Source organism: Camelina sativa, chromosome 5 (genome assembly GCF_000633955.1).
Source record: "Camelina sativa cultivar DH55 chromosome 5, Cs, whole genome shotgun sequence".
NCBI lineage: Eukaryota > Viridiplantae > Streptophyta > Magnoliopsida > Brassicales > Brassicaceae > Camelina > Camelina sativa.
This window is the reverse complement of record NC_025689.1, coordinates 1240746-1259423: the sequence shown is the minus strand read 5'-3', so window position 1 is coordinate 1259423 and position 18678 is coordinate 1240746. Positions and strand designations below refer to the sequence as shown.

Below are 18678 nucleotides of genomic sequence, written 5' to 3'. Positions count from 1 at the left end.
TGATAAGACATTGCATTTGATCAATAGAGATGTATTTGCTGCTCTGGGGAAGCAAGGAGTGATCGTTAATGTCGCTCGTGGGGGTATAATCGATGAGGGTGAGATGGTGAGATGCTTGAGAGAAGGTGAGATTGGTGGTGCTGGTTTGGATGTTTTTGAAGATGAGCCTAATGTGCCTAAGGAGCTTTTTGAGTTGGATAATGTTGTTTTGTCTCCACACTGTGCTTATACGTCTCTGGAAGGTCTTGAACAACTTGGGAAAGTTTTGGTCGGGAATATTGAAGCTTTCTTCTCTAATAAACCTCTTTTAACTCCTGTTCTTTGATGGGGGTCATTTGTCGTCAAGGTTTTAAAAGCTGGGAAAGTTTGAGTCTCTCGATGTTTGGGTCGATCGATTTTGCTTTTTCAAGACTGACTTTTAAGTTTCAACTAGCATTTTTGGCTTTTCTATTGGCAATTTTAGCTTTTGTTTTTAGCAACTTGTATGGATCTTTTGCTTTTTTTTTTCAAGACTTTTAGACTTGGCGCATCTGATTTACGAGAGAGTTTTGGTTTCACGCATTTGTTTTGTTTGCTTCTCAGGAGGTTTGCGCCTAAGACTTTGTATTTTTTTTTGCTTCTCAAGACGTTTTGTGTTTTTAGTATCTTGACGTTCTTTTGAGTGTTTTCGACTAACGTTGCTTTTCTCATGTAAGGTTTTTTAATCGTATTTCATGTCTCGAGCGATGAAATACTTTGTATTTTTTTTGCTTCTCAAGACTTTTTGTGTTTTTAGTATCTTGACGTTCTTTTGAGTGTTTTCGACTAACGTTGCTTTTCTCATGTAAGGCTTTTTAATCGTATTTCATGTCTCGAGCGATGAAATACTTTTAGTGTTTCGAGCGATGTAGGCCTTTTTTTATTTCATGTCTTTAGACTTTTAGACTCGCATCTGATTTACGAGATTTTGTTTCAAGTTTCAAGCATTTGTTTTGTTTGCTTCAGGCCAAGACTTTGCGTTTTAGTATTTTGACGTTGCTTTATTTTTTGCTATTGTTCTTTTGAGTGTTTTCGACTAACGTTTCTTTTCTCATCTGTTTGATTTCGGCAGTTTTAATCGTATTTCCAGTGTGACTAGCGATCGTTCGGACATATGCTTTTTTTTTCTATGTCAGTATACTTTGCGTGTCAGCACAACCGTTTTGGGTGTTTCGACTATGTTCAGACTTTTTTCTTTCATGTATTGCATCGTTTGGGTGTTTTCGACTATTTAGTGTTTCGGCGTACTTTAAACGCTTTTAGACTTTGCGATTTGGATGTTTGTTTTTTTGTAGCTTTTGTATGTCTAGCGTTTGTTCTTTTGGCTAAGAGGTTCGCGTTGGTCATTCGCACTACGCTCATTTGACTTACTTACGTTTTACGCTCACGCTCCCATACACGCACATGTGCCAGCACACTCTATTTACGCCTTTCATCTTTACCATTCGAATCCTATCCATCTATGCCAGCACACTCTAACATTCATCTATGTCATTTACACTCTAACATTATTCATCTATACCATTCACACCCTAACATTGATCTATACCATTCACACACCTTAACAACATTCATCTATACCATTCACACCCTAACATTCATCTATATCATTCACACACCTTAACATTCATCTATACCATTCACACCCTAACATTCATCATCATCTATATCATTCACACCCTAACATTCCATCTATACCATTCACACCTTAATAACATTCATCTATCATTCACACACCTTAACATTCATCTATATCATTCACACCCTAACATTCACACCCTAACATTCATATCTATATCATTCACACCCTATACATTCATCTATGCCTAACATTCATCTATATACACATTGCATCTTTATCAGGAAAGAAAGAGAAAAAGAAAATACAAATTTTGTTACATGAACACTCTCTAGTCAACTTCCAACCAAGTCTGGCAAAGCTTGATGGGAAAACGCCAAACAGTCCCCCAAGGCATTGTTCTCCGTCTTCAACCCTCTGCAAAATTAATTAACCAAAATCAATCTTCATTTCAATCGTTTTTTTTCTTTTTCAAACATGCATATTTTACATGAAATCGAAAGCATTTTAAAAGTCAACATATCCTTTCTTTGATAACCTCATTCTACGTTTCTTAGACAGACAGAACATAAATACATATATCTAACTAAAGTTTCAGTTTATGAGACAGATCATATGGCTAAACTTCACTTTATTGTCCACATCGTTCAAGTTAAAAAGCCAGCAATATATATACATACAAAATGGAATTAAAAGAGAGCCTTCAAATTTTACGTTCAATTGCATACATACAAGATGAAGAACAGGTAAACAACCTAACATTTAATGGTAAAAAAGCTAGAGGAAATAGATCAGAGTATTTTTTACCTTGTAAGAAGATGACGCTTTATGTTTGTTTCTCTCGGCTGATGAGAAATATAGAGATAGTTTGAGTGAGGACTCCAGGTGGAAGAACAGAAACTAAAGAAATAAAAACAGATTGTAGTACTAAAGAGATAAAAACAGATAGATAGTTTGAGTGAGGACTCCAGGTGGAAGAACAGAACTAAAGAGATAAAAACAGATTGTAGTTCTCGACATTTGTAAAAATATGAAACCAAGTAAGAAGAGGATTCAGATTTCTGACCCAAGAATGGTGTATTTATAGAGAGTCACTATCTGAGGTTTTGTAATAAAAAAGTATTAGATTCAAACGGTAAAAAATGTTACCGTTTCACAACGTTCATATTTCTCTGCTCTGATGTCAAATCAAACGGAACGTTGGAACAATACGGGGAAGCGTAAACGCACTTCGAAGTCTATTTCATTCATTTTTATTTTGCTATTATTAAACTTTTGTATAATCCAAGTCTAACGTTCGTTATTCCTAAGAATGTTTTAAATAACTCTATTTTAAATGCATCCAGGATTTATTGCTTTATCATAGCAAAGATTTATCGCTTTATACTCTTTTCTATACTCTAGTCTCTAGGTCTGGTGATTAGTGTTTGTCTAAATACCACTTCTTCTTTTTTACTTCTCAGATGTTTATACGAGTATTACTAATAAAAATGTAAAATTCGGTTGAAATCCAAACATTTTTTTGTATATAAACCAGCTGATTTTGTCCATCTTTCTTTTTTTTTTTGGTTCTTTAGGACAAGAAAAATCATTAACAAAAAAGATAGCATATTATACTAAATCATTAGACAGCACAGACCAGATCCAAAAATACAAAACATATCTAAACGAAGTTTGAAATGGTACAAACATGAATGTGTTCTTCCCTCTTAACTCCCACTTAACGAGAAACAGAATCCTCCTAGTAAATTGCCACATCCAGATAATCTCCAATCTGCAGATAGATTGATCCACAGCAGTGTTATTCTTGGGCACATATAATTTGAAAATCAATTATATCACTATCTCTCATCCAAATATGATCTGTGTATTTAAACATACCTCAAACCTAAGTTCGGAAAGCGTTTTACTGTCATCTGGTTGTTTACGGTTTGGATAAGACATTGTCTGCCCAACCTGTGTATCCAAATTAACAAAAACAACCACAAGATCAGTCTCTTCTCATGCGTTCTATATATGTAAACATCACAGAGAACAAGTAGAGCCATAACGATTGAATCTGAAAGCACCCATTCAATCAACTTAATGCATTCTGTAGTAACTATAGTGATGTGGTCTTTCATCTCAAGTTTCAAAACTCAATAAGCATGAGAAGATGGAGTCGTCAATGCAAATAATCTTAACATGCTTAGTATACCAAAACACATGTTCAAGATATTATAAAAACATTCTTGATAAAAGTTCTGAATGATCAGATTAGTAGCTAAAATGCGAAGACTAAGAGGTGTGGCAGGAAAAACACAGAAACTCTAGAATGCATCAAAGATCATATGTGTGTGTGTGTGAATATGGTTACACCCTATCTGATCAAGACTGTGAAAGAAAAAAAGTAATCTAACCTCTTTGACAATAAAGCGACCATGCGAGTCAGGATAAACAAACGCAAAAGACAATCTTGCATTCCTTCTCCTAGCTGCTACAGATACTTCTTTCACCTGCAATGAAGTTTTTACTTTTATGAGAAACATCATCCCAACCAAAAAATACATCTTTAACCAAGCACTGATATTACTGTTCTCTTGAGAACCCAATCTAAATCTTAAAGGTACAAGACGACATATATATAGATAGATAGACATACCAAATCAGTTAACTCACGAAGAGTGGCATCTTTCCAAGTGTAGATTTGAACTTCATCCTTTGGTTCTTTGCCTCTCACAGCATAATCTTCCTGAGTATGATGACCACCACTCTGCAAATCAAACTCCCAATTAATTGCACTCTTAAAATTCAGAATCGAACATTATTAGCTAATTTCTCGAGTGATTAAGTTTGCAAATTATGTCATTAGAGCAATCGTAAGAATCGCGAAACGAACCTTGGTGAAAACACGAAGAAGCAGGGGACATGTCTGCGATTCAAAGGTTAAAAGATTAAGAAATCAGTAACTGCAGATTACAAAATAAAACCCTAATAAGAAACCCTAGAAGATATTTGTGTCAACGATTCGCGAATTTGAAATCGAAGACAAACCTTTTCACGATCGACAGGTTCAGGTTTAGGGCGAGGAGGTTGGTTAACGCCTCTCGGAGGTGGCGGCAATGGTCTCCCTCCACCTTGTCTTCTCGCTGTTTCAGCCATCTCTCTCTTTCTCTCTTTCTCGAAGAATCTGAACGACGAAGAAGAAGAAGAGGTTTACTAATGAAATTGCACAGAGATTAATCGGACTGCTTTAGGCCCACATCTATTTTACCCTAATGGGCCTTTTTGTATAAACGTTTGGGCCTGACTCTTTTAAATATTACGTCGTCAATGGCCCTTTTACATTATTCAAAATGATTATAAAGGGTAATTAGAAAAAGAAAGGAGAGAAAGTAAAGCAATTAATCTCATTCAATGCATAAATGTGACTTCAACTAGGATCCCACTAAAAAAGACCACATGCTGTTCTTTGCCTATTCCTTTTGTATCATTCTTGTTATAGTAAAATGGTAAAAGAAATTGATAAGAAGAGAAAGAAAAAATTTATGTATATATATGAAAAAGAACAAAATGGGGGTCATTGAATGTTTTGATGTGTCAAGAGGGTTTTAACATTTATTTTCAGACGATAAGGTGCAATGACCCTACACCTCACATGAAGCTGCAGTGCCCATTTCCAAAAAGAGTGTAATTTGAACAAAGAAAAATTGGTGAGGAAATTTAAGAAAAATAGATGATAAAAGGGAAAGATTACTATAAAGTGCAAAGTATGAAATTATGAAGACTACCCGATTCTTCTTTGTTTAGCTTTCCGTATTTGGCATGCCCCTAACCACCACCACTTGCTTCGCATCTTTGTAGATTAACAAATTAATATACAGTCACTGTGAAGTGTGAACTACTGATACACATTTTTTTACGTGGCTTGTTTTTATATAAAAGGGAAAAATACTAAATAGTGTAGTACTATGATTTTTGTCCACCATGTTCTATGAAACTCGTCCAAACATAAAAGGGTTTTATGTCATCAACTCTTACGACTTTTTCTTCTTTTATATTTCTTCGATTGGACACAACGAGAACGGTTTGGTCAGTGTCCGATCTACTTATTGATTTTTCTTTTCTTTGCTTGTATTTAGTCTGCTATTTTTTTTACGGCTCCACACTACTAGAGATTACAATTCCTTTAATTGGTTGATTTATGCTTAGTATATATATGTATCATCAATTTATGTGTTTGCTTAAGAGAGATTTACCATTTTTTGTAATTAATTTATTAGATTTTAATTATGAACCTCGGACCAAAAAAAAACGATACTAATATGGTAGCTAATATGTAAGAATGTGGAGGTGATGAGGTTTGATATTTTTTTTGTAAGACCACAAAGACACTGACACGCCTACTGATTGATAAAAAACGTAAGGGCTACAATACAAAAGAGAGGATGCTTTAACATATGTATGATTCATGCATGTGATCATGATCTGATAATTCATTCCATTGAGCTTCTATGTCTCATTAGCCGAAAATTAACTTGACGTTATTAACTGAACTGGCGAAAAAACTAGTTGAGGTGTCAAGTGTCCATTCTCTAACTTACAAAGTTTAAAGTCTAATAATTACCGATGATTAACGTTGAAGAACAGAATATCGCAAGTGAAAACAACATTAATAACTTCATTAAAAAATACTCTTTTCTGATATTATTAGTAAGAACAATATGAAAAGACTGGATACATTTCTATATACATAGTTAGACAAGAAAAATATTTAAAATTTTCAAGGGTAAACCACGCTGGTTTTGGTTTTATTTAAGGACAATTTTACCTAACATCTTACTAGTACTGTATTAATTTAGACCAGCTCTGCGAGAGAACAATTCAAAAACAATGATGAATTTTCTTCCACTTCTTTGAACAATTCAAAAACAATGTAACCGTTTTTTTTACAGCTCATTAGAAAAACCAACTTTGTCTGGAATATAGTGATCTCATTTTAAACAAAAAAGACAACAATTATAACAATAACAAAATACAATAAGAGCCATAACATTTGGAAAACAAAATGAATTTTACTTTGAATTTTGAAAATCGAGCTCTAGGAAAAAGCATTTCTGATGGTCCGACTGTTACAAGTTGATTTCCATTCTTGGGAATCTAGCTATAACGATGAAGACAGAGTTATCATTTTGTTCCATCAAATATTGACCCCATTTTTTTTTTCTCTAACAAAAAAATATCTCATTTGTTGATATCACACTTTAAGACGGCTAATAATTAATTTAAAAGGATATATTTTAATTATTCACCATATTAACCTTTTGTCCAAAAACAAAAATCACCACATATTAATTAACCTAACAATAGCAATATAAAAGAGTTTGTAGAAACACATTATCGTGTACGACATTAATATTCCGTTGATTATTATATACTTTTAAAAGTTACCAATTCTTGAGAAGAAGAAGAAGAAGAAATCAAAATCAAGAAAAGGAGAGAGAAAGATGGGAAGAGGAAGAGTGGAAATGAAGAGGATAGAGAACACGATCAATAGACAAGTGACCTTCTCAAAAAGAAGAAACGGTTTGATGAAGAAAGCTTATGAGCTTTCTGTTCTCTGTGATGCCGAAGTTGCTCTCATCATCTTCTCAAGCCGTGGAAAGCTCTACGAGTTTGGTAGTGTTGGGTATATTAACTATATCTTTGCTCTTTCTATTCATTTAGTAAAGTTAGGTTTTTTTTTTTAAATGAAAATCGATTAAAGTGACTTCTATTATTATTAGTTATATCGTACGATTCAAGAGTCGATTCATGTTTTTGACTCGTGGATATTTCTTTACGGCTGTGTCTTTTATCCTTTGGAAATTAGGGTTCATCGTTATATCATTTCTCTCTCTCTCGGATCCTTTATCATGGGTCCGTCCGTACGTTATAGTTTGTTGATTGAATGACTTTGATTCTTTAATTAATCTTAAAGATGTCAGATAGCAAATGGGTTTTTTTTTTTTTTTTCTTTCTAAAAAACCTACCTAGGTTTCCCTTTTATACCAGTGTGTAAGATCTATAGCTAGAGCTCTTGTCCTACAACGAATCTTTATCAAGAACAATGATCTTTATTTTTTTTTATATAATGAATTTTGTAGAATTCCAAGAACGATCCAACGGTATAATCGTTGTTACAACTGCTCTTTGGGAAATAATAAGCCTGAAGAGACTATACAGGCAAGTGTGTGTGAATAATTTGTGTATATGTAGTACTTTGCTTTTTTCAATAAATGTGTTCTGATAATGATTCTATCACTCTTCGCCAAATTCTCTCGTTTACTATATATATGCATTTCATTATATAATCGATTAATCTATATGGCCGGTGCAGAGTTGGAGTCAGGAGATGACGAAGCTTAAATCCAAATACGAATCTCTTGTGCGCACTAATAGGTTTAGTAGTCATAGTTTTCTAGTCCCTTGAAATCAAATCGTTATTATCTATCATCATCTTCCGTTATGTATGTAATATAGTTGCAAATCTTAATAATATAATTATATGTGTGTGTGTGTTGATTGCTAATTATAAAGGAATTTGCTTGGAGAAGATCTTGGAGAAATGGGTGTGAAGGAACTGCAAGCGCTTGAGAGGCAGCTGGAAGCCGCTCTTACCGCTACTCGTCAGCGCAAGGTCGCATGATCTAGACTGGTTCTTGTTTCATTTCGAATCATATATATATATGTTTATTAAAGAAAAGATCATGTGTTATCTAACCATTCAACTAACATGAATGCAGACACAAGTTATGATGGAAGAAATGGAAGATCTAAGGAAAAAGGCAAGCTATAAATATAAATGTTCCATACCAAATTGATAAACATATTTGCATATCAATTGATATATTTTTGAAATGGTAGGAGAGGCAACTAGGAGACATAAACAAACAACTCAAGATTAAGGTTTGATTCTAGATCACCAAATACTAATTAATTTATGCAACGTAACTATATGTATATCCTTTTTGTATAATTGTGATTTGGTTTTTATAATAGTTTGAGAGCGAAGGCCATGCTTTCAAAACGTTTCAAGACTTATGGGCAAACTCGGCTGCATCGGTGGGTGGTGTTACAAACAATTCCGAATTTCCGGTTGTGTCTTCTCATCCAAATTCAGTGGATTGCAACACCGAACCCTTTTTACAAATAGGGTATAACAATTTGATCAGTTTTTTTTTTGGAAGTTAAATGGAATAGAAATTATATTTGGTCATAATTAAGACTAGTTTTTGGTATATATGGATTAGGTTTCAACAACATTACTACGTGCCAGGTGAAGGGTCTTCGGTAACAAAGAGCAATGTGCCAGGTGAGACCAGTTTCGTCCAAGGTTGGGTTCTTTGACTCTTAGTTGACTAGACCATGCTGCCAACTCACCACAGTCAGACCAATTTCAGCTCTGCGCAGTCGTTTTTTTTTCCAGTTATATTTTCGTAAAATAAAAACTCTAGATGGTTTCATTTAATTTCCCAGCTCGTTTGAATCTATTTGCATGTATGGTTTTTTTTTTTTTTTTTTTAATTTATCCTCTTATTCCCTCGATCAAAAACTTTCCTAATGTAACTGAACATTAATAACTTTCAGCATCTATATATATATATATATATATATTACAAATGATAACGTATAAATATTTGTTTTCAACAGATAAACAAAATTACGTTAATTAACGTAAATAATTTTACTTCCGAAAGGAAAACAATTAGCGTTTTTTTGTTCTTTTTAGTTGACCAAAAAATAAAATTAACTGATGGACAATCTAAAGTTGTAAAAAAAAAACGAACGAATAAGAAAATGTAACGTAGCCTCCTTGGTAAAGGCGCAATGATGTTATAGTAGGATCCACATTTGCTGTTACTTTGATTTGACTTTCAGAAAGAGCTCTTCTTGTTTTGGCAAAACCTTAACAGTGTTTTACTACTGTGTTCCAAAAAAAGTCTTCGTGTTTAGTCTTTTGTTAATTTGTTTGGTTTATTACCAAATCTTAAAAGCTTTTTAATAATCCCCAATTTTTTACTACCGTTTAAATGGGCTGTTATCACAAAGCAGGCCTTTTTTAAAGTGGGCCCTTACAGAAATTAATTAATGGGCCCTTATATATATTAAAGGCACATGCTATATATATCTAATCTATTGCCTAAACGATAATTATTGAAATCGTTTTTTCTGTTTTTTTTTTTTTTGATAGGCTAGAAAAACCTACTAGAAATTTCGGGTTTGCACACAAATCTTCTCAGTCACTGGAAACTGATGTTGCGAAATTACAAATCATATATACCAGTACTACTGCTTAGATGATAAACTCAATATATAGTAGGGGGTGATGACTAGCTATGCTAGCTTTAATACTTGGGAAATGCTTTGAAACCAATACGCAAGTTATGTAATATGTAGTTTGATTTGGCCAATAAATAATCGTTTTTGATATTTATTTGTCACATATTCAACTGATTTAGGTCGTATACTTTATAATTTTGTCTTAGATGAATGGCTAGTCTTTGTTGGATACAATCCAAGTCCCACATCTGAAGTTTGAAAGAACTATCATTAATATATAAAGGGTTATGGTCAATCTACTAATTGTCAATTGGTTTTTAGTTAGAAGCCAAGATAAACCCAAGTTTAACATGGTATCTGAGCCGAAGGTTAAAATTTTGGTGGACCTAGAAAAGTGGATACGAGCATGCCTCTTATTAACCCGAGTAATGGAAACCTAAGAAGGGGTTTATTATCTGTCCAAGTGGGCCTTGATTAGAATCTCACACCATCTTAAAAAAGGAAGAAGCTAAAAACTGTACTTTTCTCGTTGTGAATTATCATTAGGTTTTTTTTGTTCTTTTTTTGCTTTTGACTTTTACCGGTTTGAGATATTCTAGTCTCGACTTGAGAGCTCTCTAGATTCGGTCAGTGTCAATCTGTTGTGGAACACCTTGACTTGAGTACTTATATATATTTGAACAAGTTGTGTATTTCACCACGTTTCATAACTTGCAACCAGTAAGGTGTATATATTATAGAATATTCCTGATGATTCCGAAGGCTAAGTTGATACATATAAAACATACATAACCAAAATTAGATTCTTGATCGAGAGGCAAGTGTAATTAAAAAACATGTATAGATACATAACACAAGCAGTTCAGTTTTGGCAGAACATCATTAGAGAGAAGAGACTTGAGAGAGAGTGAGAGAGAAATAAGACAACAAGCGAAGCAGCTTTAGAGTTTTGTTACTTGTCCTTATACACTCTCAGTAGTACTGCTAAACCTGTTTTTACTTACCTTTGTTGTAGAGTGGATCGATCACTTTCTTGAAGAGCAAGGTAACCCAATGAACAATTGCGTCTCTACTTCAGAACTTGGGCTGCTCTCTTCATCACCTCTTCCACTTTCTTGATTCTTATTCGACCAAACTTCATTCTCATGAGATCCCCACTGCAATCAAAATTATTATTACACACAAAATTAATAGATGCAAACAAGATAGAACAATGCATAGACCGAAAAGGTCATGGTGATTGAAAGATGACCAATAAGAACTAGTAAGGACTCTCCTAGGCTAATAACCCTAAAAAGAAGTTCTTTTTTAAAAAAGAAACACATTTGCAACCCTAACATGAGAAGACTCATACGAATATATTATACCTTTTGAGAGAGCTTCTCGTTTTCTGCAGCTAGAGCTTTCTCCTGCAAAAGTTTTTTTTTATTCCAGTTGTTAAAGCAAGCACAACAGTTTAATTTTTAGTTGGAATATTCCACCATTTGCATATATACATATACATATCTATACGCCCATAAAAACCACTTTACCTTTTGCTTGAGCAGCTCAATTTGTTCCTTAAACACTTGAGTCTAATACAGATGATAAGTAAGTTAGAATCATAAGTGGTTATATATAAGGTAATTCGAAAAATAATATGTGGAGATAGATATATAATAACATACCTTTCTTGCTCGAATACATTTGACACTTTTCTCAAGCTGTTGCTCAATCTGTTGCAGCTCCTCGATTGAGCATGATCCTATGCCTTCTCCCAAGAGTTTACTGATAACAAAAAAATAACACTTACATGGTCAAACTCTTAATCCATGATATATACAAATATGTGTAATGTGTTAGTATGTATATATCACAAACCGTTTAGAAGCTTCGAGTTGTTCAATTTTCTTCATCATGTTTGCTGCTTCATATTTCAAATGCTGTTGATTATATCACAAAAATGTTATTGCATGTAATATATCATAATAAAATATGTGACTTGATCCTGTGACCTTGAGATCATGTACATATTGTGTCACATTTGATAGTATATTAAAAATATTAGCAAGAGTTGATAGGCAAGATTATAATTAAAGAGTTAACCTGCATATTTTCTTCAGAAACCGGTTTGCTGCTGACTCGATCCTTAGTATGCCTCAGATAACGTTCTATGGTATCTTGCATACTACAGCATCAGAGATTAAAATAGTACAATGTAAGAAAGCAACCTTCTCAAAACATGTTAAAAAAAAAAACAAAAAACAAAAAATCTTAATCGAAGTAATTACACAGGACTTAAAGACATAACTGTGGAAGTCATAAATTGATTAGTCTTGTACTTTTTTGGTTGTTTTTTTATTCCCCCAATTTTAGAAAACCAAAAAAACATGTGACCTCTTCTTATTAACTTTATATTTAGTAGGTTCGAGAGAAAGAAGTACTTTCCCAAATGGACAAATTGTCTGAACATCTGATCAAAAGCTGGCTTTTTCCATTTACAGAAGTAATGATTCATCAAAAGCAAGTTTGGTTTCCCTTCTACTAAACAGTACAAGATAAACTTCTTTCTCATGTTGAAAGATTCAACATTTTGGTTCTGGCTTGAGTTTCTATGTCAAAATCAAGCTACTTTAGGAAATAGGAATGAGCATGAAATAAAGCATGAATGATTTATGATTTATCTACAGGAATAAATGATGAAACTATTTCCTAACCGTCACTTAGAGAAACCAGTTATGCTTAAAGTAACCAGATTGTGAAACATAGATCTAAACCCAAGAAGAGAAATTAAATTTAAGACAATACTCAAGGAGTTGTATGTTCATGTGTGCAGCATGATGAAAATAGCTTTCCAGAGAGTTCTTTGGCACAATTTATTTATAACTTTTTATGATAACATCATAAAACTAAATGAGAAAGAGAGAGAGAAACATCATCTCAGACGATTAAACAAGATGATGTACTAGTGAAAAAAAACAAACAAATAAGAGAATGTACTTGATACTACTTTAATAATAGCCCTAATATTGTAGAAACCAAGAAACTCATTTAACACCCTCTCAACGTCAATTAGATGTGATTCCACAAACTGTTAACAAATCCATATATATATAAACAAGGAGATAAAAATAGAAAGATTAATAAAATAAATAAAAGAAGGGACGTTACTTGGAGCTGGCGAATTCATAAAGCTTTCCTTTGGGAGAGAAGATGATTAGAGAGACTTCAGCATCACAAAGCACTGAGAGCTCAAAGGCTTTCTTCAACAAACCATTCCTTCGTTTAGAGAAAGTCACTTGTCTGCTTGTTGCATTCTCTATTCGCTTCATCTGAGTTTTTCCCCTCACCATCTCTTATCACACTTCTTGTTTAGTAATTTCCCTTTCACATTTAATATAACAAAAAAAAAGATTAATTTCATTAAAAACAAATTGCAATAAACAGGAAATCAATGGTGCAACCACCTCAATGACAAGATTACTCATACACACACATATCATATATGTGAATCAAAAAAGAGTAGGTTAAAAAAGAAGAAGATGGAGGTGATCGAAATAGGACTTTTTGTTTTCTGGTGAGAGGAAGAGGGGGGACTGACGAAGTCAACGAGGGATGAAGATGATTTGAAGTACCCAAAAAGCAAAACAATCTAAAGTAGCACTAGTTTGATCTACAAGTCTTGTGACATGGATTGCTTCAAAAATAAAATGAAATTAAGATGGAAACTTTTCATTTATTTGGGTTTAATTTGAAAGATGCAACTTCTTTTCATGAGATTCAGGAGAAAGAAAACAAAACATCAAATCGAACAAAAAAAATGAAACCAAACCCATCTAAGGTTTTAGATCCATAAAGATAAAAATGGAAAGAGTCAAAAGCCAATAAAAGAAAGGACGAAGAGATCGATCTTACCGATTGGCTAAAAGGGTTTTATAAAAAACCTAACCAGGAAGGAACCTTGCTTGTTGGGGGATATCAAGAGAAGAGGTCCACGATTGTATATGGCCAGAGAGAGAGAGATATAGGAGACAAAATATAAAAAGCATTAATGGAGGGCGATGGAGAAGGGGAAGGAGGAAGAAGATGATCTCTCTAGCTCAAACTTGATTCTCTGCTAAAGGAAGGACCTTTTTATGGAAGTAGCAAAAGAAGTAGCTTTCCTCGTTTCATCTATTTGTGTGTGTAATAAAAGAAACAAACAAAAGACAAAAAATTATTAGAAAAAAAAAAAAACTCACAACACTCTCTCTGCTTTCTCCTTAAAAAAGATCCTCTTCTCGTTGTAGTTATGGTAATGGTGTTGTAGAATTATCATTTTCCTTTTTTATATATATTTTTATTTCTTTGCAGAAAGAATTAAAAAATATTAAAATAATAGAGAGAGAGAAAAGTAGGAGCAAAATAGAGTCATATGTGTCGCAAATATGATGGACGGTTGAAACCTCATCCTTTACTTATTTTGGAAAAAACCCTTAGAGCATGGGCATTGGTTAGGGACAATTTTTGGTCCCCCAAATTTAAAAGTATTATTTTAAAAGGTTCTTATTTTTAGTATGAACATTGGTGTCTATTTGTATTTGGTCCCCCAAATAAAATAATAATATTTTAAAAGTTACAAAAATTAACATTAACATTGTTATAACATAAGATTACCATCTAAACAAAGAGGAAACACAAGTGTGAGATTATTTTATAAAATACATACCAACTAAAATCCCAGCTGTGAGATGTAAAAGGCATAAATAAGAATCCATGATGGCTTGTTACCCGATCATTACTATAGAGACCTTTGCAGCACCCTTGCATAAATACAAGAAGAGTAATTCCAAAGTTAGCATCCAGTCTCTTCTAAAAAACAAATCAGATTAACAAAAAAGCAAGAATCTTACGGATTGTGTGTTACTGTGCTCCATTTGTCGGATCAACAAAAGAACCTGTAGGAACGAGACCTAAGTACAATAACAAGTTAAGGAATTCGCTAAAAAGTGTATCCATGTTATGATGGAATGGAAAAAGGTTAGAACATAGGATACAAAAGTGACCATCAATGTATAGTTCACAGCTTTGTTATAATAGACTTCAACGTTTACGGAGGTCGCATTCAGCGCCAAGGGAGAAAAACAATCTCCGTCATCATCTACTGCAGGACTTTACTATGAACTTTGATCTAAGGCCATTGATTCCTTGAGGCATTTCAAAAGCTAACTTTACTACAGTTTGGTGGTTTGAAAGGATAATCGGGAGGGAAGTGAATGGTAACGAGAAACACACCCCCTGAATACGGACTCTCTGCAGGACCCATTATTGTAGCTTGCCAATGAAACATGTCTTCAGCAACTGGACCTATAAATATCAATACAACTCAAGTTCTATTGATATTACTACATTACTCCTCTAACTCTGAGCAGTCTAATAATTAGCAACAGAGCACCTTTGTAATCTCTAGAACACTAAATATATGGCAGATTTGTGACCGCACATAATGGTTAATCACATAATGATCCAACAACAACAAGAAGAACTAATCAAGATAAAACTAGCTCTCTCTCTCTCTCTCTCTCTATGCGTTCCAATCAAACTAATCAAGATAGAACCAATCAATCAATCAATCAATCATCAACGATTTTAGTTACCTCATCTAATTAAGAAGAAGCGATTGCTCTTCAGTGAGACGTAGCTGGCTGTTCCTGGTGGTGATGAGATGATTTGGAAGGAACCGAAGCTTTGGGAACATCTGGTTGATATACTCTAAAGCTTACGAGTTTGAAGGAGAGAGAAAGATTGCAACACCAAACGGTGGGCGATGACTGCCGGCGACTGGGTTCAGATCGTGTGTGGCCACCGGACCCAAGACGAAGACGGAGACGGAGTCGAGATAGAAGAGAGAATTGGAGAACTTTCTCTCGACGACCAGCTTCCACGTGTCCAAGTACACGGACAAAAAACGTCCCCAAATAAGAACCGTTTTTTCGTAATTGGGCTTTTATGATTTAAATTTAAATCCAAATAAATCAGGGGACGGACCGAAACTACGGCGTTGCCCATGGTCTTATGAAAGACCAAAAATAGCATATTTTGATACATATGGACATATTTCCATACACATCTTTTTCCCCTCCATAAATATCTATCTATCTAGTTGTAGATGGAATTGGCTGTCAAAATTATTATTATTTTATATGATTTCTTTTTATCATTTTTGTTAATGTAATAAAAAAAATCTTTTGATTTAAATGTGGACACAAATACTCTCTCGTACCTATATGCCCCACTTGTTATCGTTACGAAAATGAGGATAACCAAAAGATCTAATTTAACTGGTAAATGAATATTTGATTTGTATATTGCTGGTCAAATATATGATAAACTGGATATGTTAGTGGAAAAGATTTATCTAGCACATTATTTTTTGTTAACTATATAATTTCAAGTCTCTTTAGTCGATAGTCTCTTTGTTATAATATTTAATCAGCTTTTAATATTACTTTTGGCGCACAAATCGTTAATTATACTTTCCAAATATATACTATCAAATTCCCAATTACTTAAATTACCACCAGTCAATATATATGGAGTTGAGTCGCCGTAGCGACGTGTCTAAAGAAGGCAAATTTTGGTCCCTCGGATTATAATTTTCTATACAGAATAAAGAAAACGTAACTTGGAAATCCAATAATAGTTCAGCTTATCGAACGTCTTGTCTATCCTAGTGCCTAGTGGCACCAAAAATAATCCTTTTTTGGAGATGAAATGGTTAATCGAGATATAATGATCTTTACCTATACAGGGAGGACCACGCAAACTACCTATATAGGGCATCCGCAATGGGGGAACACTTTAGGATATTCTTAGAGTAAAAATATTATGAAAATAATCTAAAATCACTAGTTAAGATTTTTTATTAAAAAGTTAATTATTGGGAGAACATATTTAAGATCATAAGATTTAATAGTATAATATTCTTAAAATATATTACATTTATAAAAACTGTAAAAATAACATTTAAATTGCAAACTTATAAAACTTGTACTAAAATTCAAAATATAATACCAAATTTTTATGAAACAAAAAATCATTAAAGATTAAAAAAAAAACAAACATATTACTTAATTAAAACAAACAAACATTTTATTTAATTAATACATAGTTTAAATCAAATCCTCTTTTAATTTGTGAAAAATTGTTTGCAAAAAATTGTATCCAATCACAACTTGCCACGTCAGCTTAGAACTGAGCCTAGATCAGTTCTACATCAAGAACTGGAAAACATGTTTTTATGCCACTATTCATTATATTTATAATTTTAATGGGCTAAGAACACACCAAGTGTTCCCGGATGGCCTTACTTGTTCTCATCCTCCTCTCTCTGGTGACTTTTTATATTAAATATCACCGACAGGTCTGAAAATATTTGTGGATACACCCATTTTTTGAGTGAATTGTTGTATCTATCTTTATTTTTTGTGTTCGTATAAGTTTACACATGTGTAACCCGGTTTGGTTATGTATCTCTTTCAAAACCTCTTCAGATTTATAGCAGCATAATCGTTTTCTTGTTTTCGTTTTTTTGTTAACATTATCGTTACTAGTAAATACGGACACTTCTAATTGGTCTAGATAAATCTAGAAACAATCGTATCTGTACTGACTGAACCACCTATTCATTATTTTTTGAAGGTTCATCCTAAAATTAAAAATGATTGTGTAAGCTAGTAATATGTCTCACCAAACGTGAGATAGATAGGACCGGGACTATATATGCTTCAATTTTTTTTCCTCGGCGTTTTCAGTTCTATTTTTTAACCACTACAAATATGTTAAATGGTTAGAAAAATAACCACCTTTTCACATGTCAAACAAAACAAATTAATTATGAGATATGTATTGTTTATAGTTTAGACAAAAAAATAGTCACAAGTTTCTTGGGTGCTATTAAAAACCATGTATGACATGCTTAATAATAATGAAACCTTGCATTTATAAGATGTATATATACTTCCAAAATGGTACTGATACGGATGTGAGTATAGATTTACCACTCGTGAGTTATCAATTCATGTCGTTGTAGAAAATCTTGGTATTAAATCAAATTTCAGAATGAACAATTAGTTGGTAAAATTACTAAAATTAGTTTGTAGAGATTGACGGACAAGAATTAGAGAAATATAGTAGTGAAGGGGGGAAAGAAAAAAAAGAGCGTACAATATTAGAAATACATCAACATCGTCCGTACAGTCACGTACAAAGGCTAGCCAATGATAATTCGAAAACACACCTCTTACTTTTTCTCATCAATCGAAAAATCCCAAGACAATAATAATATATTTATTGTTTTATTAATTCTATAAGATAAATCGTGCTCCACACTTTGGTCCTCTCATGGGACCCCAAAAAAAATATCGCATATATCTCCAAAATAATTAAAAGAAATTGACTACAAACAATATTTTAGCAACTATATGGACCTACTTTTCTTACCTCTTTTAACCTCTTTACTTCCTCTTTTAGGTTAAATCTGTTCTTTCGCTCCTTTGTTTTCATTTTCCTTATCTGTATATTCACTTCTTTTAGGTGTTTAGATTTTTTATGATATTAATAGAAGAAAATATATCATCAAAATAGTGTTGTAACTTGTAACCTACAAATTCGAAACAGTGTCACTTGTCTACACATATATAATGATAACGTATCGTTATAGTATCATTACTTCTAAGCCTTATCATTTTCTTATAGTGGATCGTTATTTTATCACTATTTTTGAATATACATGTTATTGATTTTTTTTTTTTTTTTTTTTT

General features: G+C 33.1%; 3 protein-coding genes and 1 long non-coding RNA gene across 5 annotated transcripts; 1 reads left to right on the top strand and 3 right to left on the bottom strand.

Annotated features, from left to right (window-relative positions):
- Window positions 3186-4788, bottom strand: LOC104784762 (histone deacetylase complex subunit SAP18). Its single transcript, XM_010509831.1, has 6 exons — window positions 4631-4788; window positions 4476-4508; window positions 4239-4349; window positions 3997-4092; window positions 3479-3553; window positions 3186-3371 (listed from the first exon to the last, which is right to left on the bottom strand). The coding sequence occupies exons 1-6, from the start codon at window positions 4736-4738 to the stop codon at window positions 3339-3341; spliced, it is 456 nt and encodes a 151-aa protein (XP_010508133.1). The 5' UTR covers window positions 4739-4788; the 3' UTR covers window positions 3186-3338.
- On the top strand, window positions 6954-9219 carry LOC104784761 (agamous-like MADS-box protein AGL6). Its single transcript, XM_010509830.2, has 8 exons — window positions 6954-7265; window positions 7723-7801; window positions 7956-8017; window positions 8156-8255; window positions 8362-8403; window positions 8483-8524; window positions 8618-8772; window positions 8869-9219. The coding sequence occupies exons 1-8, from the start codon at window positions 7084-7086 to the stop codon at window positions 8963-8965; spliced, it is 759 nt and encodes a 252-aa protein (XP_010508132.1). The 5' UTR covers window positions 6954-7083; the 3' UTR covers window positions 8966-9219.
- On the bottom strand, window positions 10684-13807 carry LOC104784760 (MADS-box protein SOC1; the record flags this gene model as incomplete). The annotated part of the gene is given in 8 exon segments (XM_010509829.2): window positions 10684-11055; window positions 11266-11307; window positions 11431-11472; window positions 11566-11665; window positions 11759-11820; window positions 11984-12065; window positions 13049-13261; window positions 13793-13807. Coding segments are annotated over 7 exon segments (642 nt in total). The 3' UTR covers window positions 10684-10923.
- On the bottom strand, window positions 14441-15874 carry LOC104784759. Of its 2 annotated transcripts, none has more exons than XR_767276.2 (4): window positions 15514-15874; window positions 14914-15223; window positions 14770-14829; window positions 14441-14679 (listed from the first exon to the last, which is right to left on the bottom strand). It is a non-coding gene; the product is annotated as an uncharacterized LOC104784759 (long non-coding RNA). The 2 variants fall into 2 exon arrangements; XR_767275.2 differs by lacking the exon at window positions 15514-15874 and adding an exon at window positions 15312-15486.

Excerpts from the sequence above, each read along its gene's own strand:
- LOC104784762 (XM_010509831.1), bottom strand. The coding sequence starts at position 4,738 with ATGGCTGAAACAGCGAGAAGACAAGGTGGAGGGAGACCATTGCCGCCA. Across the intron at positions 4,093-4,238 it reads TTCGTGAGTTAACTGATTTG|GTGAAAGAAGTATCTGTAGC; the intron begins GTATGTCTATCT and ends ACTTCATTGCAG. Across the intron at positions 3,554-3,996 it reads GTCGCTTTATTGTCAAAGAG|GTTGGGCAGACAATGTCTTA; the intron begins GTTAGATTACTT and ends TTGGATACACAG.
- LOC104784761 (XM_010509830.2), top strand. The coding sequence starts at position 7,084 with ATGGGAAGAGGAAGAGTGGAAATGAAGAGGATAGAGAACACGATCAAT. Across the intron at positions 8,256-8,361 it reads CCGCTACTCGTCAGCGCAAG|ACACAAGTTATGATGGAAGA; the intron begins GTCGCATGATCT and ends ACATGAATGCAG. Across the intron at positions 8,773-8,868 it reads GAACCCTTTTTACAAATAGG|GTTTCAACAACATTACTACG; the intron begins GTATAACAATTT and ends TATATGGATTAG.